The sequence below is a fragment of the Rattus norvegicus genome, chromosome 9 (assembly GCF_021556685.1).
Source record: "Rattus norvegicus strain SHRSP/BbbUtx chromosome 9, alternate assembly SHRSP_T2T, whole genome shotgun sequence".
NCBI lineage: Eukaryota > Metazoa > Chordata > Mammalia > Rodentia > Muridae > Rattus > Rattus norvegicus.
Window position 1 is genome coordinate 41,400,909 of NC_141542.1, and position 24,647 is coordinate 41,425,555.

Below are 24,647 nucleotides of genomic sequence, written 5' to 3' on the forward strand. Positions count from 1 at the left end.
CCAGGCTGTTTACTTTCAAGACTTGAAGTACATTTTTGCATGCTTCTGTAGCAGTTAGGGTTTCTGCCTAGAGGAAAGAGGAACTTGCCTTTGTAAGTGAGTTGCCATTTTCCTCTTGTGAGTTTTTTTTTTTCTTTTCATTTTTTTGGAGCTGGGGACCGAACCCAGGGCCTTGTACTTGCTAGGCAAGCACTCTACCACTGAGCTAAATCCCCAACCCCTCCTCTTGTGAGTTTTAACATTGTTTCTTTCCTCTGAAATATTTTTTTTATTTTACTTAGACAAATCTTACCATGTTGCCCTGGTTGGCCTGGAACTCTTTACCTAGACCAGGCTTGCCTTGAACTCACAGAGATCTGTCTGCCTATGCCTCCCAGCCAAGATATGTGTCAATAGAAATGAAAACTTGGAGAAAGTCGTTCTGAAAGACCTCACTTATGAATCATGAAGTTTCCTAGGGAAATAAAATGACTCACTTTAGAAAACAGGGATTCAATTCTGAGACAAACGAGAAGCATTTGATAATTACAGGCTGGCTTCAAATAAGTGATAATTGGGCGATGACACATTTTTCTTTTTTTCTCTCTCTCTTTCTCCTTCTCTCTCTTTCTTTCTTCCTTTCTTTCTCTCTCTCTCTCTCCCTCTCTCTCTCTCTCTCTCTCTCTTTCTTTCTTTCTTTCTTTCTTTCTAAGACAGGGTCTATGGTGCTCTGGCTGCCTTGCCTCAAATTCACAGAGATCCACCTGCCTCTGCCTCCCAAGTGCGCGTGTACTACTATGCCTTTATTTCTCTTTAAGTCTTGGGCCATCTGTATGAACAGCAAGACCAAAGACACCAGGAAAATAAAAATGAAAGTGAACAGGGGTAGGAAGGGGATGTATAGCAGATTTCATTTGGAAACCTTAAAATTTCAAAACCATAGTAACTTCATACTTTCCACATGGATCACCACATATTAATAAAAGTTGTGTTCATCTCTTTCCCCTTTTGTAGATGAGAACCACCCGCAAGGTTTCTGTCTGGCCCGTGGGCCTAGTTGGTGGGCGACGCTATGAACGTCCATTGGTGAAAAATGGCAAAGTTGTTGGCTGGTACACCGGATGGAGAGAAGACAGGCCTTTTGCCATCGACATGGCTGGTGAGCAGTGTGCAGGGGACATTTGTCCCTGTTGGATGGGGCCTGGAAGAAGCTGGGAAAGGCCAGTTTGCATAGACCCCTTGAATATACCTCATTCATCAGAGTATTGAATATTTCAATATTCAAAATACATTCCTTGACCCTTCAAGTTGAAGTTGATTTGGGAAGTGGCTAGAAAATAGCCATCCCTCTCTACCCTTTTATCTTCCAAATGTTCATGCATCAGTATTGGGTTGGGCATGGGCGATTTAGAGATAATGGAGTCATGGCTCCTACCTACGTGTAGTCTATTAGCTAAAACCTTTTGGTGCCTCTGTCTAGAAAACTGATAGATTAAAATATGTCATGTTTAAGGACAAATTTGGCAATAAATTAAACTTGACAAATCATTTTAATGTTTATTGACAAATTTAGTGGTTTGTTAGTATGTTAAAAAGCTAAAAGATAAAATTGGGTTCTGGTTTTCCACATGTCCATTACCTTTTGAAGAGAACTATCTTTTAAAGTTTTCATTTCTTGACCAACCAACTGAATCGAATTAGACCCAGGTGGACCACAAAGTTTTCCAACACTGCTTTGTCAGGAAAGGGATTCATTTTCTGTGGTCTCTAGAAAGTGATGCTCTTGATGGCTGTGCAAGAATGGGGCGTGAAACCTGAGGGGTAGAGGGAAAGCAATCGCTGCTGTCTGTAACTGGTAAGATGAAAAGAGAAAGCTTTCAGAATCGATTGCATCCATCATCAGCGCTGTCTCATCAGCTTGGGCTCTCTCACTTCTTTTGTGTGTATTTCTCAACCACAGTCAGAGCCTCTGTCCTCTGATGGCATGAATACTATGCTCTAAACTGGACTTGCCACCTTTATTCTGATTCTATAAATCTTGAGGCAGTAAGATTGTAAAGAATATTAGAAGTTCAGAATGAAATGCTCACCAATGGCTACCATGGTGTATCTGTCAACAATGCATCATGGGAAAAGACAAATGAGGTTTGGGCCTCATTTTTTACATGTAACAAAAGGACATAAACTTGAGGATATTTGCCATGGTCTCTGGCACCTTGGCTAGTCTAGATCCCTTGTTCCTGCCCCATGGCCCAAATCCACGGTCTCTATTCTTGGGTTTTACTTCTTAAAGCCCCAGAGCTTTACTGGCACTTCAGCTGAGCCATTTATCCGGAGCAGTTGAGAGGTAGGTGAGTCATGCTTGGGAGAACCTGATGACTTTTCTTTTTTTAAATAAAAATGTTGAGAACTTCATCTGTTTCATTCTCAACCTTCCATTGCCCCCCTCTAGCTCCTCCAGTGGCCTCCAATTCATGGTCTCTTCTTTAATTATTACTGTTACCATGTATATACATAAACCCTTACAAATACACATACACATATATGTAGTACATGTAAAACACACTGAGTCCATTTAACATTGCTCACATGTACATGTGTCCTAGGCTGAGCACTTGGGATTGGACAACTATGCAGCAGCTTCTCCCTACAACAAACTAATTCTCCCTCCCAGCAGCCAGTGCTTTCCTACGGGTGGGGCCACGTGCAATTCTTCTGTCCCCATCGGCATGTCCATGATGTTGTTATTATGTTGGCCTTGTTCAGTCAACTATGCTGTTGAGAGTTCATGGGTACACTTCCCCTGTCTGTCTAGGGAACACTAACATCCTGGGCCTTTGGCTCTAATGACCCTTTTGCCCTGCTTCTGTGATTTCTCTTAGGTGTAGGCTACACTGCAGATATATCATATATGGGACTAGGCATCTTATAGTCCGTTATTGAACCTAGAGATTCATAAGAGTCCTTCCCATCCAGTCTCGTCCATTGCTCTGAAAATTTAAGGCTAAACACCACAAGTGTTAGAAAAAAAACTGAACATCTTTTTGACCATGATTAGCTAGAACAGAAAACTTGGAGAAACCAGGAAAAGTCCTTCTACTTCTCTGGGACTCTATGTCCTCATGTGGTGAACGGTAATTGCATGAGAGTCCCACTGCCTGTCTGCTCCTGGTGCCACACCTTGGTAAACATAGAGGCTTGCATGCTGGGCATCCAAGTGACAATTCGCCACTGTGAGAGAAGCCAGCTGACACACGTCTGTTCTTGAATGTCCATGGACCTTGTCTCAGGGCCATGCCCCAGACAGCTTTCAGGATGCACATTACCTTGCCTGAGCAGTGTCAAGGCCAGGGCAGCCTGGATAATTCCTACCATTCATTTCCAAATTGATACTTCTGAAATTCTGAAATCTTTTCCCTGCGACATGACCACTGTTTGGGCTTTTCCATCCATTTCATACATTTCCAAAGCACAATGAAACAAGCATATCATAAAAACATCTGATCTAGCTGTTGTCTTGGTATTCTGTCACCTTAAAATACGTTACTTAAAATACCATGTCACCTTCAAGAAAACTTAACTCCCCACATGAATTTGCTTTGAATCTTAGTTTTCAATAAATTATTGATATTTCCGGAAGCCCAGAAATGCGGGTGATCTGGTTGGTGAGATAATGAGTCTGGGTTTGAAGAAGTCTGCCCTCATTCTGAAACTTTAAAATGCTTGTCTTGGTTTAGAGTCTGCTTGTGTGATCTCCATGGGAATAGGGAACAGAGTTCTCAGGTCCTTAGGCCCGTGGGTTCGGTACATTCTCCCTCATTATCATGTTAGTGTGGAGAGAGAGGGGAGAAAGAAAGGGAAGGAGAAAGTGAATGAATGAATGAGTATGAGAATGAATGAATGAGTATGAGAATGAATGAATGAGTATGAGAATGAATGAATGTGAGAGAGAATGGATATGAGAATGGTGAAAATGAATGAATGAGTGAATGAATGAATGAATGAATGAATGGCTATGAGAATGGATGAATAAGAGTATGTGAATGAGACTCTCTAAAATGGGAACAGGAAGCCAGGGGGTGCACCCTGTAGGGCATTGTGTTCAATGGCTCTGTGGCAGTTGATGATGACACTGTACTGGACTTTGGGTTTCCATAGTATTTATCAAGCTAAGATTGATAAGATGATTATAAGACCTATAACTGCTGTGGACTGTATGGCTTTGTGCTCTTGGGCGTCGTTAGCGTCAGTCCTTAGAACCCAATATGTTGATGTTTCAGTGAAGCCACAGCATAGCCCAGCATCGAAGTGCGTGTAAGTATCAGATGTGTAAGAGATGCTCCCGCCTAGTGTCCTATATACAGCATTCGGACCATCTTTTGGTGTCACGTTGAATTTTCCTGATGCTGAAAATCTCTGTCAGGTATCCTAGGACACTGCTTTGAAGCTTTTCTGTGTGCATCATGATGTTAGACAGAAGCAGAGGTGACATGATATTTTCTTGAAGGCAGCGTGGTACTACTGTTTTAAAATAAAGGACTTGCTCTACAGGGCATCTTTAAAACTCTCTAATCATTACTCCTTACGTTAATACCCCATGAGACCGAGAGAAAGCGTTGCGGGCAGCCAGCCGTCCTGTGGCTTGCTGTTGGCTTTGAGCGTACACTGCTCGGCCAAGCCAATGGGAGACCCTGGAGGATTTCTACAGTGTTGTGCCTCAGGCTTCTCTATTCCCAGAATAACTCTGGCATCTGACAACTGACTCAAAGAGGCAGTCCACGCAGCATTTTTAGACCTGCTTTGTGGGCAGGGAATTACTTTCAAGTGACAGTCTCATTTCGGCCACTTCTACGGAAATGTCAGTAACAAACATTGCTTGGAGGAGCTGAGCTGAATGAAGGTAATTTGAAGCCAACCCAGGGATCTAGAACTTAATGCTTATATTGAAATATATATATATATTAAAATGTTTATATTTCATTTTTATATTAAAATGTCTTTATAAAATATATTTTGATCATGTTTATGCTACATTTCTAATGTCTACGAGTACCTTAGCATTAGCTCCAGGAGGCAACAAGCAAGACATTGTACTCTGTTAATAGTAATGTGAACAGTTTCTGGGTGAGTGTTGGGCATGCAGTGAACACTCTATTCTGATAAAAAAAAAAAAACCAAACTGAATGTGCTACATTTCTGGTACTAATCAGCTAAAGTTGGTGCACATTCCATAAGTCTGAGTGTCTCAAACAGACACAAGCCACACTTTAGGGATTCCTAGGCCAAGTATGGCTTCTGAGACTCCACTGTACTGATGCGTTCATATACAAAACCAGAGGCCCGTTAGGTCATAGTTCGGTCCCTTTTGATGTTTTAGATGTTTCATGACTGACACAAATAAGATGTGATCATGAAGGTGCTTCTCACGTATGGCTTACCAGAAACGTCTTCCTGACGCCTGGAAGTCCAACACCATGGGAACATGAAATCTCTGAGAAAGGACACATTCATTCAGGGAACGTGGAGCTGCCTGGGGTTGTATCCTGGGAGACAGAACCAGGGAAGAAGAAGGTTTTAGGGCACACCTGTGAACATGGTAGTGGAGAGAAAGGACAGAGAAATAGATGGTACATCTGGTTGTTAGGTGACGGGAAATGCAGAGCCAGGAAGAAGCACGGGCCATATGGAAGACAGGAGAACAAAGGGCTACACCCGATAAGAACAAAATGTCTCCAAGATGGAGGAAAGTTGGGTTTCCAGAAGGGCAGACAGGGTGTTTTATCTGCAAAGAGTATAGGGATTTGGGGAGGACAGGAACATCAGAGCGTGTTGTGGGTGTGTGACGCCAAGAGGTCCACAGGAAGAGGTTCCTGGGAGAGGCAAGAATAGCATGAATCCTGAGGCCCCGTCAGCACCAGACATGTTATTTGGGGCAACTTCTGGTTTTAGGACTTGGGGTTATTAGAAGTTAAACCTCTGTTCACGCTGTAGTTTCTGTTGACACGGCTTTTTCTGACCATTGGGCTTCGTCATCTGACCAGGTGGCAAGGGTTCTAGACTCTGGGGCCCATCCTAGACCTTTGGGGGAAGTGGGTTGGTAATGAATGGGGGACTGGAAGGGCCAAGGGTGACCAAGAGGTAGGAGAAAGGTGGTGACGGTTTCAGGAGCAGGAGACATTATCTCCTTCCTTCTTACTCACCCCACCTCAGTGCATTCATCTCTCTCTCTCTCTCTCTCTCTCTCTCTCTCTCTCTCTCTCTCTCTCAGTTGGACATGATAGAACACACATTTAATCCCATTATGTGGGACAGTCAGCCCAATCTTGACTGTGTAGCAAGTTTGAGGCTAATGTGAACTACATAAGATACTGTCTCAAATAGTGGGGGGTGAGGGCATAGGAGGGATAGAAAGAGGGAAGGGAAAGTTTTGAAATCTCCAATGGGAAGGAAACTGGAGCATGGGGTGTGGCACCAGGATATTGGATGGACCAGTTCTCCTGATAGAATCACCTTTTACTTCTGGATAAGGGACGGCATTAGTTAAAATATAATAACAATAATAATAATAAGAGTAATAATAATAATAATAATAATAATAATAATAATAATAATAATGGCACAAGGACCAGAAAGCAGAATATCTCATTATCGAGTAGAGAGTCACCTGCTGAGTGATAAAGGGAGAAGCGGCATCTGTCCCTTTTTCACACTGAGCAGCACACATGGCATTTTAGCAGTGTTTCTCACGTGTGACTTACCAGAAACGGCTTCCTAGGTGCTTGCAGTTCTCCCAGTTCCCTGCCTGGAGTGCAGCGGTCCAGGTGTGTGAGAGCCATGAGAAAGGGGCCTTCATTCAGGGTGAATAGAGCCACCTGGGACTGTCTGTATCCCAGGGACAGTCACCTCACTTGGCCATGAGGGGAGGGGCCAGGGAGGAGAACTGCGGGGAGGGTAGACAAGGGAGGGGAAAAATCAGAAGCCCCAACTCTAATGGTAGCATGCAATGGGAAATATGTTGGGGGCTAAATTTAGTGTACACAGAACATCTGTTTCGTCAGATTCAGGACAGATGTGGTAAAAGGGGTTGTGCTTGAGGGTCACCTTATTCTTCTGGCCCAGAGCAAACAGGGGTCCCTCTCAATGGGGCACATTTGGGAAACAACAGATGGGGAACGGCATCTGGGGTCAAACTGTGAGGATTCCGTCATGATGAGGATCAATGCCCTGTGGTTAGTGGAGATCAAGTGGCTGGGGGCCCTGCAGCTCTCTGGGGATAGGAGGGAGATGAGGACAGGGTAGGAGGTAGGAGGCGAGACGAGGCCTTAAATGCCACAGTCATCAGGGACATAACATTTTAAGAAGCCGTTTCCTCTTACAGTCATAAAGTAGCAGACATTTAGACTGTAACACCCATGTCGTGATGGTAACTGATGTGTTAAACCGAAGTTGGCTTTAGTTTTAAATTATGTAGTTTGTATTATCTTTTGGGTCATAAGATTTTTGTTGTTGTTTTGGGGGATTTTTTTTTGTTTGTTTGTTTTGTTTGTATTTTGCGATTCTTGTTTTGTAGCCTTGTCTGTTCTGGAACTTGCTCTGTAGACCGGGACTTGAACTCCTGAGGTAGAGAAATCCACCTGCCTCAGCTGGGATCTAGAGGTATGAATTGTAATTTATATTTAGGAAATATGGTAATCGTGGGAAGTCGGAACTGCCTCTTAGCAGGAATAACAAGCGTAAGGTTAAGAGTGTGCACAATAGGAGGGGAAATGCCATTACCTGGTGTGCTAAAATGTTTGATGTCAACTTGACACCTGTCTGAGAGGAGGGAGCCTCACCTAGGAATGCCTCCATAAGATCAGGCTGTTGGCATTTTCTTAATGAGTGATTGGTGGAGCCTCGAGGGCCCAGCCTATTTTGGGTGGTGCCATCCCTGCTCTGGCAATCCTTAGTTCTGAGCAAGCCAGGAGAAACAAGACCGCAAACCGCACCTTTCCACGGCCTCTGTATCAGCTCCTGCCTCCAGGTTCCTGCCCTGTGTGAGTTCCTGTCCTGACTTCCTTCAGTCATGCCCGGCAATGTGGAAGTGTAAGCCGAAGAAACCCTGTCCTCTCCGACTTGCCCTTTGCATTGTGGGTACGCTGTCCTGGTGGAGGGCTGCGGAACTTAGGATGACTGACAATGGAGCACCTTATTCTTGTACCACCCCACCGCCATTTTACCCTCTGTGGTCCATGCTCTACCCCAAAGCAGATGCCCTCCTTCAGGAATGCAGACTGGATTCTGGTGGCCCACTGCTCACAGGTCTTCACGGGGCTGGGCCACTGTTACCTCCAGGAGCAGAGTCCTACCAGCCTTGCCCCCTCCGCCAGATTTTGGGGTTCCGTTTCCCTCAGTCCCACCTCTGCCACAGCCTGGCTTTCCCTCATGCTGCTGCCCAGAAGGGTCAGTTCCACCATCCATACATCCAATCCTTGCATACAGGGAGTCTCCACAGAGAGCCGTCGCTAACACCCTAAGTGGAGGTCGCACAGTCCCCATCATAACCTGCCGCTGTGGTGCTATGCTGCTTACTTCACAGCCACAGGATCTTGCTCACTGTAACCGAAACTCCCTCCACTGCCTTCCCATGTTGGGAATACAGCCTCTGTGTGGGCAGAAGCTGTGACCACTCCATGCTCCTCCATGCCCAATCCGGTGTGTTCCGCAAGCCTGGCTCAAGAGGTGGGGCTGAGTGTTCTCCTGTCCCAGAGGGTATCCTGCCTGCCCATTGCTGGGCGAACCTCTTAAGATGCCATCGCAAGTCATAGGCGTGAATATGGTGGGAGCCCAGGCCAAGGGGTGCCCCTGGACAGGTCCCTGGAGCACTGAACCTGTGGGTAGGCAATCCTGTTTTGCCTTGATATTTGTCGGGATGGAAGTCCTCTTGGCTTAATTCATCTGGTAAGCCCTTCGTCCAGTCAGTAGCCCCTTCAAAAACTGAGAGGCATCTTGGATCCAATGAGTGGAAATGTTGCAAGAATATGAGGTGGCCTCCATGTTCCTTTGGAGCCATTTGTCATCCAAGCATGCTGTTGTCCATGCATAAACACCCTGTACGATATAGAAAGTCCTGGAATGTCCTCGTCGTGGTGTCATGTGTCTACCAGCCCAGGCTTCCATCTCCGGTTGGTGTAACGTAGCTGTCACTGGAGTTGTGTGTGGATCTCTAGGAGAAAATGTCAGCTGGGAGCAGGGTAGCGGCCAAGTGCTCCTCTGATCAGCAGCCTACTGCTCACTTCCTTTCTTGCCGGTTTGCAGTCCGAGGTGCTCTGTAGAGATGCTCGCAGGGTACGTCGGTCATGGCTGTGTAGAGTGGAAATGGGTAAGCAGCTCCCTGCAACTGGGCGCTCACAATCAGGGACCTCTTCCTGGTGCAGCTAGTGAGGGGGCAGGGCAAGGCAGTGGAGGAGGGGCAGGGAGCAGGTTCCAGAGTGCAAACACCATTTCGGTTCCAGCTGCTCTGTTTGTATAGCAGAGGATAAGAAGATCCTCCGAGGTATCAATACTACAAATCATTTCTTCAGGCCTACGAGTATGGGAAGTCTATATTTTCCTTATGTCTTTGAAATCCAGCCAACTCGATAATTACACGTTACTTGCTGGAGATTTAGCAGGCGTTCGTAGGCTCCCTGTGTGCGTTCTCACTTTTAATTCACTCAACAGTTCGCTATTCATCTTCCTCGTTTCAGCGCACACACACCTAATACTGGACGTGATCGGTAGCTTGTATGGGGATTAAGCAACTAAGAGCTGGGGATCAGTTCTGTCCTTGTGCCTACAGAGGCGGCCTTTCCCACTTTGCTTCAAATCCCACATCTCCACTTACAGCCATGGGACCCCAGTCTTTGATGTCTGGGCCTCCGTTTTCTTTCTCTGCAGAGCGGAGAGAATGAAATTCTTAAGGCGTGGCATACCAGCACCTAGCAGAACACTGTAAATACCCAACGGATATTATGTGTCTGAACCAAGAAAGAAGATCAGAGTGACTTAGGGGTCAACTGATTTTTAGATGAACTGGGTTAGCATTTTGATGAATACAGCAGTCAGATCCATGCAGGCAGCAGCGGAGAGGGGGGTCACTGACCTCTGGGTCCCACTTGGGCATCAGCAGGCATCACACGGTAAAGATCTAACCCAGAAACACGATCTGCTTCCTGATCTATTGATGAGGGTCATACCACCTGACCTCTGGGTGGCGGGGAGTTCAGATGAGAATGTGCTCGAAGACGTGCTTGCTGTTGCTTGAATGTCGGGCTCTATCCCAGCATTCGACTATTTCAATTCAGTCCAAACTTGGTAACTGGAGAGCACACAACTCCCCTTTGGACCCGTGGACCGCATTTCTCTGCCAGCTGTGGGTTGCTCAGCCCACAGGAGGCTGGCACGCTGAGATAAATGTTGGCCCTGGCTATTAGATGAAACGCCCCAAGAACAGAGTGATCGGTAAGAGGAGACAACCATAAAAGATCATTAAAGAGCTGTTCGGAAGCAGGTATGTGTTCATCTTTATAATTTCCCAACTGAGTAAACTAACCAAGCAAAAGCGCTCAAGCTCGCGAAAGCAAAGGCCATTTGTATCGTTTAGATCCATAAGATGTTTGTCTGATGCCAGCTGCCCCTGTGAATGAATGGTCCATGGAATCCAGGCATGCATTTGGTGGCTGGATGTACGCATAACCTGTAAGGAAAGAGTTAAAAGAATTCTCTTTTTTGTTTTTTCTACTTGAGTCACAGGAGGAAATGTTTAGTCCGTCACCCCCATTCTCCAGAGAACATCTGCAGACACAACTTAACGTCTCAGATCTGTCAAAGGGGTATAGCAATTATTCGTGTAAATAATTAAAATTAAGATTGTTTTTCTCTCTTGTTAAAGAGCTGGCATGGATGCCAGCTTTTCTTTGGCACATGGGTTGGTTGCTGTGGCTACCACACTTTTCTCTGCTCTGGCTTCAGAAGTTAACTTAGGCGGTGTTTTCCCTTGGCGCCCAGACCAGCCAGAACTGCCCAACCCCAGACAATTCCAAGCGCTGTGGCCACCACCAACTATCAGGGTCAGCCATCGCTGCCCTGGATGGCCAGACCAACGAGAGTAACATGTGCTACCCTCAACCCGAGGGTAGGATGTCTCCCTGCCTTCCTGTATTTGGCGGCCAATTTCTAGTTCCTGTACAAGGCTCATCAAGGATGCAGCAATGGCTTTCTCTAGGAGATCCTCCACTTAGCCTCTGGAATCCTACACTTATTTATGTGTCCACAAGGTGGCGCCCGTGTCACTGTTCTCCTGACCTCAGCAAGGAAGGGCTCCAGCCTCTACTTCTTGTGTCTCCAGGTAAAGCTTCTGCGCCTGGAAGGAGCAGTTGAAGAGTTTACTGAATTCATTAATTTTAACTCTTCTTCCTTCTCCACTCTAAGGATTTTATCAAAACGAAAAACCAATGTCCTGTTATTGGTTCTGAGACAACACTGCGATTATTTCCTAACAAGGAAATTTAAACAGGAAAGATGCTGAGCTGGACTGCGGGACACATCGAGCATGGTCTAGTCCACGGGTCCCCCATTGGGCTACCCATCAAACTCGCCAATGTGCTCTCCTCTCATTGGTTAGGGGAGGGGCCAGGCGCCAGTGTGAGGGCTGGTGTCCGTATTTTATTGTCTCGAGGTAGTTATAGGATGGCGCCAGGGATAAGAACAGACGTATAGGTGGCCAGGAGCTATAACTATGTCTCTCCTATAATCCATAACTTGTTCTGGGATCACAGTCCCACCTGACGCCGTCCAGGCCCTGCCCTGAGTCATTCAGGGGGTTTCAGGCAGGGTGGCCTCATTACCAAGCCTGGGTTCCACAATGGGGTTATTGATGCGAACCTCCCTGTGGACCAAAAGGGAAACTGAGGCAATCTCCACTTAAGCTCTTGGCCGTGCTTCTCAGTAATTAAGGTCAACATGACCCCTTTCCAGTGCCTGTCTCCATTGAAAATTTAAGAGTTTCTATTTGAAATAGCTATGTTTTTTTTTAAACTGGCACAGAATTATGTGTATTTGTGGGGGAAAGTGTGATGTGTGTCAAATGCATCACAGCCAAGTCAGAGCAATTAGCATATTCATCCCTTGGGAGACCATTTGTGGTGGGATGTGACGGTTTGAATGTGATGACCTCAAGACCCTCATGGTCTTGAGCATTCGAATGCTTGAATCTCCAGTTAGTTGCGCTGTTTAGGGGAGCATTGGAGGTATGGCTTTAGAGGAAGTGTGTCACCGACAGGCACGTTTTGAAGTTTCAAAGCCATGGGACATTTCCGGTGGTTCTCTGTGCTTCCTAAGTCTGGTTTGAGATGTGAGCTCTGAGCTGTTCTGGTACTACGCTTCCCTAATCCCCTGCCATGACGGATACTAATCCTCTGGGACCGTAAGCCCTAGTAAATAAACTCTTCCTTCTGTAGGTGCCTTGGTCATACATAGTGTTTTGTCGAAGTAATAAAGTGCCCAATAGTGTGAGTTAGCCAGAGTCCTCTTCCTGCACTCTACAACAGTGGGACTTACTCATCCTGACAGTAATTTCATGACCATTAACCAGCCTGCCTCCCTCTCCTCCCTTCCAGCTCTCTCTCTCTTTGTCTCTCTCTCTCTGTCTCTGTCTCTCTCTGTCTCTCTCTCTGTCTCTCTCTCTGTCTCTCTCTCTGTTTCTCTCTCTCTCTCTCTCTCTCTCACACACACACACACACACACACACACACACACACACACACACACACACTCTGCTCTCTCCTTATATACCCTCATTGCATTCCTTGAGGCTGTAAAATCATAAAAACTAGATCTGGTGGCTATGGTGAAACATCCCTCAGAGACTAGACAGGGCTGCTCTGACGGTGCTGAGCATTTCAACCAACCCAAGGCCTCTCCATGCCAGCCACGAAGCAAGGGATGTTGTAAGTCAAAGGCAAGAAGTCTGAACAGCCCCGAGGGAGGCAACCAGAGCACAGTGGCACCAGCCATATGGGGCTGCTAGGAGGGGTTTTCCCACACAAGAGTAGTATGCTACTGCCAGGAATTCTACAGAATGGCAGTCGAATGACAGAGAAAGCTGTGGGTGATGCAGGAAATGCTTAGCACAAATCCAGTAGGTTCAGTGGGCGTTCATGATCAGAAAATAAAACAGATGCGTGTGAGAGAGAAATCATGAGGAATCGATTACCTTTTCCTTTAATATTGGCTCGTCACCCAGTTTGAATCTGAGCTCTCACCCCTCTTGGAGGGAGACATTGGTAAGTCCAATACCCCTGCCAAGCTGTCTGCTGCACCACCACGCTGGGTCCTGTTTCTTTTTGCCACCGGGGCCAGGGGTAACCTTCTACCTGGTTTCTCAGCTCCTGTTTGTGTCCCCGTGACACCAGTTGAACCATTAGGTCCCCACTGCACACTTCTGTAGTCACTTCAGTAGCTTCCCTTGGCTCCCGTAAAGTAGGCCTATGGTCCCCACATCACCACAGGCTGTCACATATACCATCCAACCTGCAACGACGAATGTTTCCACCCTCTCCAGATATCAGCTTCATTGCTCTTGAGACCTGCCAGCCACCACCAGATCTCCTCTCTGTGTGAGAACAACCATGACCATAGTGTGTATTCCAGTCAAGAATGACACTGATTACAGCCTGACCCTGCCGCTGCCTTTCCTAGCACTTTGCCTGGTGTGTGTACTTTCCCTCAATGAATGAAAAAGCCCTGAGTTTGAAGCGATTGTGCCAAGATTTCAAAACAAGGACATCCAGAAATTTTACTGGGGGAGCCTGCCTCTGTGCAGGGGTGGGAATCAGACTGGTGTTAGATTTCTCAGACTCCTGCAGGTAGTACAGACTGACTGGAGTGCAGAGTTCTAAGGGAGAAATGGACCAGAGACATTTGTATCCAGTGAATTTCACTTTCTCAAAACTTACCAAAAGTCTGTCATCCTGACAACCCAGGAGAAACTGGGAGTCCACAGTGACTCCTGGTCTCCTCTCTGGGCACCACCCACATACAGCCTGAGGGAGTGGAGAACCCTTTCCCCTCTGGGTGTCTGTGCACCAGGTAGAGAGGCAGAGGTGGGGCTCCAGACACTTTAATGCTACCTGGTGTGGAGACACCACTCTATGTGCACTCTTCCAGAGAGAGAGTAGATTGGATGATGGCAGATTAAATTAAACTTGTGGTAAGAAAGTAGAATCAACTCTTTGTGCCATAAACATTTAATAATATAGTAAAGTTTTTACAGTGTAATACAGTAGATTAAAAGACATGTGTCTTGTATTATTAGAGGAAGGAAGAAAGAAAAAGTCAAAGCCATAATAAGAAGGGGAAGTTTTATAAGATTAGTTTAAGACAAAAGAGAAATCAATACACAAATGCTGATTTGCTCCAAGGTTAAGCACAGCAACAAAACTGTACTTTCCCAAGATTATTTTAAAATATGAATATGTCCGTGTGTCCATGTGTGGATGTGTGCACTTGAGGAAGACAGAGACATTGCGTCCTCTGGAAGCTGGAGTCCATGGTGCTTATGAGCTGGGTAATGCGGGTCCTGGAAAATCAAACTTGAGTCCCTTACACAAGCGTTACCTGTTCTTAAGCACCGAGCCCTCTCTCCAGCCCCAGAACGTGTTTTTCTAAAAAGGCGCACTTATTAAAGGGTCACTGATGATTGATGGCCACCAGTCTGTCACCAGGATAAACAAGAGACCCTGTCTCAAAGGAAGGTAGAGAGTACCTGTTTTAATCTTTGCCTCTCTATTCCCTGCCAAGGGTATTCTTGTTCCCCTTTTAAAGAAGGAGTGAAGCATTCACATTTTGATCTTCCGTCTTGAGTTTCATGTGTTCTAGGCATCTAGGGTAATTCAAGCGTTCGGGCTAATAGCCACTTATCAATGAGTGCATACAATGTGTGTTTTTCTGTGATTGGGTTACCTCACTCAGGATGATATTTTCCAGTTCCAACCATTTGCCTATGAATTTCATAAAGTCATTGTTTTTGATAGCTGAGTAATATTCCATTGTGTAGATGTCAGTCTACATCAGTAGAACGACAGTCTCCTCCAGCTTCCTTATGTGCTGGTGTGCACGAACCTCACCTCCGTGTATACATGCTATGTAAACATACTATTTAAAAAAAAATGATGGTACAAACTCAAAGTGAACATTAGGAATTAGTAAACACCAAACTAGACGTTAATAGTTTTGAAAAGGGGGATAAGGAGCCAAAGCTGAAGAAGCATCAAGCTGGTCCCAAGCTCTACCTCCTCTAGTCCAGAGCCAACCACCGGGCACAGAGGGCCCGGATGTTACAGAAGCGAAAGGTGGACGACCGCAGAATGTCAGCCCATGCTGCACCGCAGGTATTGCCTCTGTGCTCTGAGGAGGGAGTCTCGCTACATCTAGTCCACATAAGAAGAGAATGACAGTGTGGGAGGGCTGTTTTGAGACTCCGGGTAGAAATGGAGAACTGCGCATGTTCTTAAGGACAAAGGCCTTGAGGAGGCTCCTGGCGTCCATGTCAAACCTCCTCTGGCAGTAAGTCTTCAGGCTGGGCCCGGTTAAGATAGGTTAGAGCTGTGGGATTTTGCAGGACGTAACTCGGAGGCTGTAAGCAACCTCCTTAAAGAGGAAGAAAAGTGTTTTCACAGAGCCAACTGTAAGTTGACTTAGATACCCAAGACTGAGGACAAGTGACAAGAAAGCCCATTGAAATGTCCCGGAGGAGCCCTAGACCTACCTGATTAGGCCTGAGGTCTGTCTATATTGCTTCTTTGTCTAGCAAGCAAGAACAAATCTAAAATGCTTTCCAGGTCTGTGCAAGTCCCATAGCCAGATCTTTATTACTGTCTGTGCTAGACACCGCAGCCCGTGTGTGCCCATCTGTCTCTTCTTCCTGGACCACCTGGTGTAGCTGCCACTCCTGCCGTCTCTGTGTTGTGGCCACGGGAATGTTCCTAAAGCTGACTCAGTCAACGAGTCGCTAGTACCTGCTGAAGAGCTGGAAGGGTTTTAGGGATGGCAGTGTGCTCAAGGTGAAGAGAAAGCTTTGCCCCTCCCATCCCAGCTTGGCCTCAAGCCTCCCAGCTTCCTCTGGGAGGTGGGGGACAGACTTCACCTGCTTCAAGATCCACCTCGGAGTTCCCTCTCTGAGACCTCTCACACTGCAGTCATAGTCTTAGCCTCTCCTTGATCTGTGCTCATAGGCTTTGCACCGACTTCTGAGGCACTGAGGACGTAGCCCTATTTGTCTTGATTTTCCTAACTGGACTGCAGAATTTCCAGAGAGTCAGGACCATGTCTTACACAGTGACATCATCAGTGCTAAGATAAGCAAGCAATGGCTTTGGAAAGGGTCCTTGCTTGTAGCCAAGTATAACCTTAAACCCCAGTCCACCGCCCAGCGCCGAGATTGCAGGTGTGTGCCACCGTCCCTGCCAAGGTTTTCTGGAACAAATAATGGCCCAATGACATTGAAAACTGAAAGATGATGTTATTTCATATAATCTTGGAAATGAGTAATTTAGAGCTGGGGGGAGGCTTTTATTCTGGTGAATCCTCAGCTGCAGCTCTGTGTGTGTGCTACCTGCCTAACCGCTCACAAGAGTGAAAGAACCTTCTCGCTTTCACGTTTGTAGAGAATGAGGCACGGTGCACTGACACACTTCACCAAAGTACTTTTAAATAAGTGGGAAAGGAGAGATTTGAACCCAGGAGCGTCAGGTTAAAAGTCTTCCTGCGGTGACTATCCTATACTGCCACGGCTTTTCATTAAAGGAGGTCATTAGGAAACTTCCTGCAGTTTCGAATCAGAACCCAACAAGGCTCCCACTAAGCGCCAGAAAAGGACACACATGACAGCTTTGGTACTGAACCCCTCAAGCAATTAAAAATGGTTTCACTGCTGTTATCCAGGGTTGGAATGAGACACAAGTTCCTTTTTTTTTTTTTTTTTTTTTTTTTTTGGATCTAGTAGAGTGGTTAGCATGACCCATTTAACAATGCCATGGAGAATGTAAATCTCTAATTTCTCCCAACTAAAACGTACAGTTCGCTTTTTGCTGCCAGTTAAAAATAACAGAGCTGGAGAACATGAAATGGTGCCGGCCCGCACCTCTGTTTTTTTGCATCTGCCCTTCGCCGGATGGCACACGTGGCGTTCCCAGTGGTCTCGGAACCAGCGAAGTCCCTTCCCCTGCAAGCTTCAAAGGCATTTCTGCTCAGAAAACATAGGTGAACATTTGCAGAACTCAGCTACTTAAGGCTCTGCGATTCACACGGGGCTCGCAGGACCAAGCTTTCTGTCCACGTCTATCCTGACGGTAGAAGATTGTGTTTTTGTTGTCCTCAGACGAGAGATTTAAATGAATTGCCTCTAAAAGGCACTTCTCTTAGAAGTACTGTAGTTCCCCCTGCCCCACAGAGAACGATGACTGCTAAGTGGGTATTTTTTTCTTCTTTTGAAGAGTTTTAGGAAACTACACAGTAATTAAAGGCACTGGAGAGGAATGGGGTGGGGGGGCAGAGAGAGCCACAGTGCGCTCGCTCGAAAAAGAGGTCCATTAATCTGCTCTAGAATCTGACTGGGAACTTTATGCCCTTCAGTGGAAGAAAATGCTTCTAAATTGATGAGAAGTAATGTGCCAGCAGCTCAAATGGCAGATTTGAAAGGAGCCTTTGCCGTGGTGTGTTTTGTGGTACAATGGGATTCGAATGTTTAGGCTTAGAACCATGGAAATCGGAAACAGGCAGAAGTTCTTGCTCTCTCAAAACTGAGTTAGTTGCTACCAGAGTGTGTTGCCACAAGGCAAGACCATCCCTCGGGTGTCTCTCCCATGTGTGCTGTTTGCCAGTTGCCCTTCTGCCATGTTATGACGCCCTTGCCTTCACCGTGTCCTTGAATTCAGCAGCCTGGGTAAACTCCAGTTGTTTGTAACTGAAGCCCTGGGTATTTTGTTATAGCAACAGAAAAGCAGCTAAGTAGGAAGGGAAGTTAAATATTGATACACACACCACAGGGCGTTTTTGGAATCCGTGCCTATAAAAATTAGACAACGCATTTCTAAATAACCACGTTAATCGTATAAGAAATAATTTGGAAACTACTTTGAAATGAATGAAAACAGAATGGAACCATCCTAGACCCTACAGGGTATGGCTAATGGAATGGTTAAAGGTCTTTAAATGCCTGGGGGATGGGGTGGGGGGTTAATACTGTAACCTTATATCATGGGATAGCTGGAAAAGATAAAACCAAGGTAATTTGAAAATGATTAGAGACCTAATAAGTAAATGAATAAAATAAATCATATGCAGAATAGAAAAGCAGGACAGAGACTCAAACTAAATGTCCTTTTGACATATAAACTAAGGGGCTTGGCTTGATATGTAAGAGCCTTTGCTATGGAGCGTGAGGACCTGAGTTGGAATCCCCAGCACCCATGTAAAAGCTGAGCACATTGGTGTAACCAGTGCTGGGGGATGAGCACAGGCAGAGCTCAGGAGCCTGCTTGCTGGCCAACCCAGCTATCCTGCCCAGATTCCGGTTCAGTGAGAAACTACCTCGAGGGAATCTGGTGGAAGGCAGTAGGGGAGACACCCGAATCTTCTGACCTCTGCATGTGCACTCTTGTGTGTGCACACACATGTACACTGGCTTCCCACATGCATACAACACAATACGCAACACAAAATGCAACACACGCAAACTCACAGCAAACAACACACGTACTCACACTTTTTCAGTGGACTGCCCAGCAAAAAAAGTGAAGCCTCGTTACTAAAGCCAGGGATGCAAGGAGTATTAACCACCAGCCTTACAGAAACTTTCTACAAATTCAGAAAACTATGAGAAAATATATCTGAAATTAAGGAAGACCAGGTGAAAACAAATTCGTGGTTAAACTATTAAAACTGACTCAAGGAGAAACAAAATCTAAGCCAATCCATAAATACACAGTGAGTAAAATTGGTAGTCAACAGAAGTCCAGTGCAGATGGCTTCTCTTGTGATTTCTATTAAATATGTAACGAAAAATTGATGACTGGACTGTAAAAAAGATTAAGGAATAATAATAATAATAAAATTGGTAAGCCTTCACAAACATTTCCAAATTTTAGAAAGGAAATATTTTTGAGTCATCTGACAGACCAGATGTAAGCAATTAATTATAAGTCTGTCTCCCTTTTATAATAGATGCAAAAATTACACACACACACACACACACACACACACACACACACACACACACATATATATATATATATATATATATATATATATATGACAGACACTAACATCATTTAAAAAACTTTTTGTCATGGCCATCCAACCATGATCGTTTTGGATTATCCTTGGAATATAAGCTCAGATACGAAAGTCAACCTCGATAGGCCATATGAATATAAAAGAGTAGAGACAATATGATCCTAATAGATGCAGAATTTAAAAAGCAGTGGACAAAATTCAAATAGTCTGTACAATAAAGACACTAGGCAGGGGGCTGGAGAGACTGGCTCACCAGGAGAACAAAAAAGCAGCATCCAAGTTGGGTGAGGCCAGGGAAGGAGGAAGTAAAACCGTATCAGCCATAGACTTTGACCAGAGAGAATACCGGGGCAACAAATGTGCTCGCCCATACTATGGGATACAGGAGAACATAGACCAGCTGGGTATGGAAGTCACCTTTAATCCTCACCCTTGGGAGGCAGATCCCTGAGAATTTCAGGCCAGCCTAATCTATGTAGCAAGTTTGAGGCTACGGCTACATAGTGATACCCTATCTCAAAAAGTAAAAACAACAGAGAAATCAGTTAATAGTTAGAAACAGTGACGGTGAGGAGTCAGGAAAGGAGAGCATTTCACTTTTAGGTTTCATTCACGGTTATATCACGAATAATAAAATGCTGAAATGACGATAAGGCCCGAGTGTGAAGGAAACGGAAGTGAAATGAAGACTTCTCGTTAATGGACCAGAAAACCGGATGCAGAGAAAATTGCGATATCCTTCACCCTAAGTCACAGCAGAATAAGCTTGTCGAAATTGTGGCTGTGCTTTTTGTAGAAAATAAGAGAGCCATCCAGTTCATAAGGAAAAGCAAGAGGTTGAGGATGGCTAAAACAACCTCTGATAGTGGGCAGTGAGGGGGGAGACACGAAGCTAGAGGAATTCTACTTCCCAACTTGTATTTTATGTGTTCAGTAGTAAAAGCACTCTTAGGGCAGTGCTTCTCAGCCATCCACATACTGCAGCCCTTTGATACAGTCCTCATGCTACACTGATGCCCGGACCATAGTTATTTTGTTGCCACTTTATAACTGTAATTTGCTACTGTTTTGTATCCTGATGTAAATATCTGATATGCAGGATATCTGATCTGCAATTCCTATGAAGGGTTGTTGGGTACCCCCTGCCCCAACCAAGAGGTCAGGCCAACACATGGAGAACTGCTGCTTTAGAGGCTGGAGAGGTGGCTTAGTCCACAAAGTGCTTGCCTCACAAACATCAAACCCAAGTTTGGCCCTCAGCACCATGGAAACTGCAGGCATGGTCGCATTCACTTTGTAACCCCGGGGCTGGGGAGGTGGAGACAGATTTATCTCTGGTACCTCCTGGCAAGCCAGTCTGGTATACTCATCAAGCGCCAGGTCCTCCAAACCTTCAGTCCTTGCCTTAAAGAACAAGACCGGAGCTCTGAGAACCAACACTTGAGATTGACCTCTGACCTCCACTGGCACATGCACATATATGTACACACATACACACACACACACACACACACACACACACACACACACACACACACACCTGATACTGACATATGTTAAGTATAGACATTAATGCAATATAATTGGCAACCACGAAATGTTTACAGTTACAGGTCAAATGATTTTTGCTAAAGACACTAAGAGAAGCTAATGGTGAAGAGTAGTTCTTTTAAAGATTGGTGCCCAAATTTGCCTAAACGTAGCATTTGTGGTGGTTTGGAGGAGAATGGCCTCAATGAGCTCATAGATTTGAGTGCTTAGTCATTAGGGAGTGGTACTAGTTGAAAGGACTGGGATTAGGAGTTGTGGCCTTGCTGGAGTGTTTCACTGAGGTTGGGCTGTGAGGTTTCAAAAGCCCATACCAGGTCCAATCCAATCTCTGTCTCTGTCTCAGACTAGAACTCTCAGCGACTAGTCCAGTGCCTTATCTACCTGCGTGCCACCCTACTCCCTTCCATATGATAGTGGACTAGCCTCTGAAACGGTAAGCAAGGCCACAATTAAATGCTTTTTTTTAAAGGTAAGAGTTGCCTTGGTCATGGTGTCTCTTCATAGCAACAGAACAATGACTAAGAAACCATTTTAATAGCAACATATGTGGTTTGATATGTTAACACATATTTGAACCAGAAGCAGTATTGAAATTTACACATGCAATTTTCCAGGAGGCAGTGTATGCTCTGAGAGGAAGCTACTCCAGAGAGAAGTGCTACCACAAGTAACTTCCTTTTTCCAACAAGTTCTGACTACAGTGTGTATATATGTGACTGTATTTGTAATGCCTGTGTGCATGTGTATGTGTGTGTGTTTTATTTTGGATTTGAAATCATTTTTTCTAAAGATGGAAATTTTTTTTTAAATTGCTATTAGCAACATTGAAAGAACAGGCCTAGGGGCTGGAGAGATGGCTGAGAGGTTAAGGGCGCTGACTGTTCTTCCAGAAGACCCAGGTTTGAATTCCAGTACCCACAGGGATCACAACCGTCTGTAACTCCAGTTTCAGGGGATCCGATGTCATCTTCTAGTCTCTGCAAGCAGCAGGCATGCATGTTGTACATGCACACAGATAAACATGCAGGCAAAACATTTATGAACATTAAAAATAAAAGGAGCATGTTAAGACATTGGTACCCTTGGGCAATGATTCAGAAAGTTGCTGGTATCTCATGATCAGACTATAAAGGCCTTGTAGCCATGTCATGCTGCAGGAAGTGGAAGTAGGCTTGATTTGCAGGACATAGGAGACTATTTACAGATTAAGAGAAGAGTGTGTGCAAGTGGGTCAGGTACATGGTGGTGAGGCCAACTTGGTGGCTGTCCCTCAGGAGACACTGGCAACAGCTATTGATGCTACTGACTGGGAGAGAGAGGAACTCTCCTTTATGGACTTTGTGCCCAGCTATGTCGCCTGTTTTGTTAAAAACAAATGGGGGAGGGTGTTTCTTCCCATGGCAAGGGAGTCCACTGCATTGCTGAATACTACACAGACAGGAGTAGCTGTGTCTCATGAGAACCTGCAGGCGTTTGAGTCAGTCTGCATCTGGAAGTAAAATGTCAGTACTGTTTTCTCCGTTCTAGTTTATCTCCTCCATTTTCCTTCCTCAAACGCCCTTTATCAAGTTGAAAACTTCACATTTGTTGTTGGTTCAGTGATATCCATCTTCAACCCCAGTCATAAAAAGATATTGGATTTTGTGAAAAGGAGTATTGGCCATCTATCAAGATAGTTTTCCTTTTACGGTTTCTAATAGTGATTATGAGGTTGAGATCACGACAAGTCCCAACCTTGAGATTAACATACGTGGTCATGGCTTACTGCCCTTTTCATGCTGGCATGGACTTGTAGAATGTGGGGGAGGCTTTGTCTTTCTTCATGGACTTTGCTTGTAGTTTTTTGGTAATGCACTTGCATAGTTTGAGTGTCAGGGCAAGGCTGGCCTTCAGGATAATTTGAGGATGTGTTCCTTTTTATTAAAAGTAAAAATTACTGTACAACTTTTATTTGTTCTAGGATTCACAGCCAAGGGTTGTCTGGCCCCAGACAGTTATAGTATTGGAAGGTGGCTGAACCATAAACTGCATTTCTTTGTTAAATTGTTCTATGTTGTCTGTAGTGTTGGTAGCTTATATTTCAACCTGTCTGTTCTAATCTGAGATGTCTAAAACTCTGTCATAAAGCTAAAACTTTTTGTTCCTCGTGTCACTAAAACCCGTTCTCTCCATATTGGTGGTTTGTGCCTGCTACTTCTCAAGAACGTATGGATAGATGCTTATCCATGTATTAGTGATTTTTCTGTTGCTGTGATTAAAACATCAGGACCATGAGCAACTTATGGAAGAGTTTATGGGGTCTTACGATTCCAGAGGAACAGAAGTCTACTGTGGAGGGTAGGAGCAGCAGCAAGCAGCAGGCTTGGTGGCAGGAGTAGGAAGCCAAGAGCTCATACCTTCAAATCAGGAAACTACAAGTAGAGCTGTGTGCTCTCAGTCTTGCCCTAGTGACATACTCCATCCAGCAAGGCCAAACCCTCCCAAGCAGGGCCAGCAACTAAGCCTATGGGAGCCATTTCTCATTCATTATTCTTCTGCATTCTCTCTTCTTCCCTGTGTCTGCTCTTATATTTAATAGCACTCGGGCTTTATTTACATTTTTTAGCTTATAAAAGTGGGTGATCTCATCTTTCTAGTTTAGTGTTTAAAATATTTTTGAAAACATTTTTGCCATGTTTGCTACAGAGATATAACACACACACACACACACACACACACACACACACACAGAGAGAGAGAGAGAGAGAGAGAGAGAGAGAGAGAGAGAGAGAGAGAGAGAGAGAGAGAGTGTGTGTCCTGGCTTCTTACATGGCTAAGTAAGGCAGGAGGTCTCATGCTACCCCATTGGGGCATCTGGAGATGAGGACTGAAGTTAAAATTCTTAACCCCTTTGTAGATAACTGGGTGTGGTGGCACATGCCTCTAACTGCAGCATGGGTAAAGAAGGAGACAGGAGGATCTGAGGGCTTGCTGGCCTGCCAGTTTAGCCAGATGGTCAGTTCCAGTGACCCCCAAATAAAGTGGAGAGTGGGAGGAGATTTCAAGCATTGATTTCTGACCTCTATACTGTGCACACACATGCATAGCCCCGCAATACTTTCCGAAGAACTTCAGTAGACCCAAACTTTCATAGCTTGTTTTCAGTTGCATTTGGTTAACCACTTTCTCACTTCTCTTGATTTGATCTGTAACTTATTCTGATCATTCCCATATGTTTGAAACTTATTTAATCTTTGTTATTGAACTTTTAAAACTGTCTAATCTTTGTTATTGAGTCTTCTAAATTCTACATCAGAAGCACCATACTTTGTGTTATTTGAATTATTTTAAGGTTTTTGGAAATTGGTTTATGACTTCCACTGTGGAAGTTACTTCACTTCCATTGTTCCTGTTACATGTGAAGATTGTGTAAGGCGCTATTACAGCTGGACTGATCTTCATTTAGGTTACGTTTAGATTAGGAACAGGTTTGTTCAGGCTTTACATATCTTCACTGAATGATGGCTGGAACGTTTTAGTCACCATATCTTCATGTATTTTTATACCTTCCTCTCACCTTTCATTCTGATCCTCTAATACTAGTCTTGGTTTGACTTTGGTTTAGTGGTTTCTTACTTTCTCCCTTCCCTTGATTTGATCAGTAATTTACTTTGTTTCTATATATTTGAAACGTATTTAATCTTTGTTATTGAACTTCTAAAGACCATTTTGCTGATCTTTTATTCTGTTGTGTCTCCAATGTTAGTTCTACCCAGGACACTTAGGTCTCCTTGCAGTTTTATCATTGAGATGACCTTGACTCT

The 24,647-nt window shown here is 44.9% G+C and overlaps 1 protein-coding gene across 1 annotated transcript in view; it reads left to right on the forward strand.

The window, feature by feature from the left end:
• Positions 1-24,647, forward strand: part of B3gat2 (beta-1,3-glucuronyltransferase 2) — an 83,263-nt gene that overhangs the window by 54,148 nt on the left and 4,468 nt on the right. Inside the window, 1 exon segment of the mRNA NM_022609.2 lies at positions 994-1,138. Within this exon segment, the coding sequence (NP_072131.1) occupies positions 994-1,138 (145 nt within the window).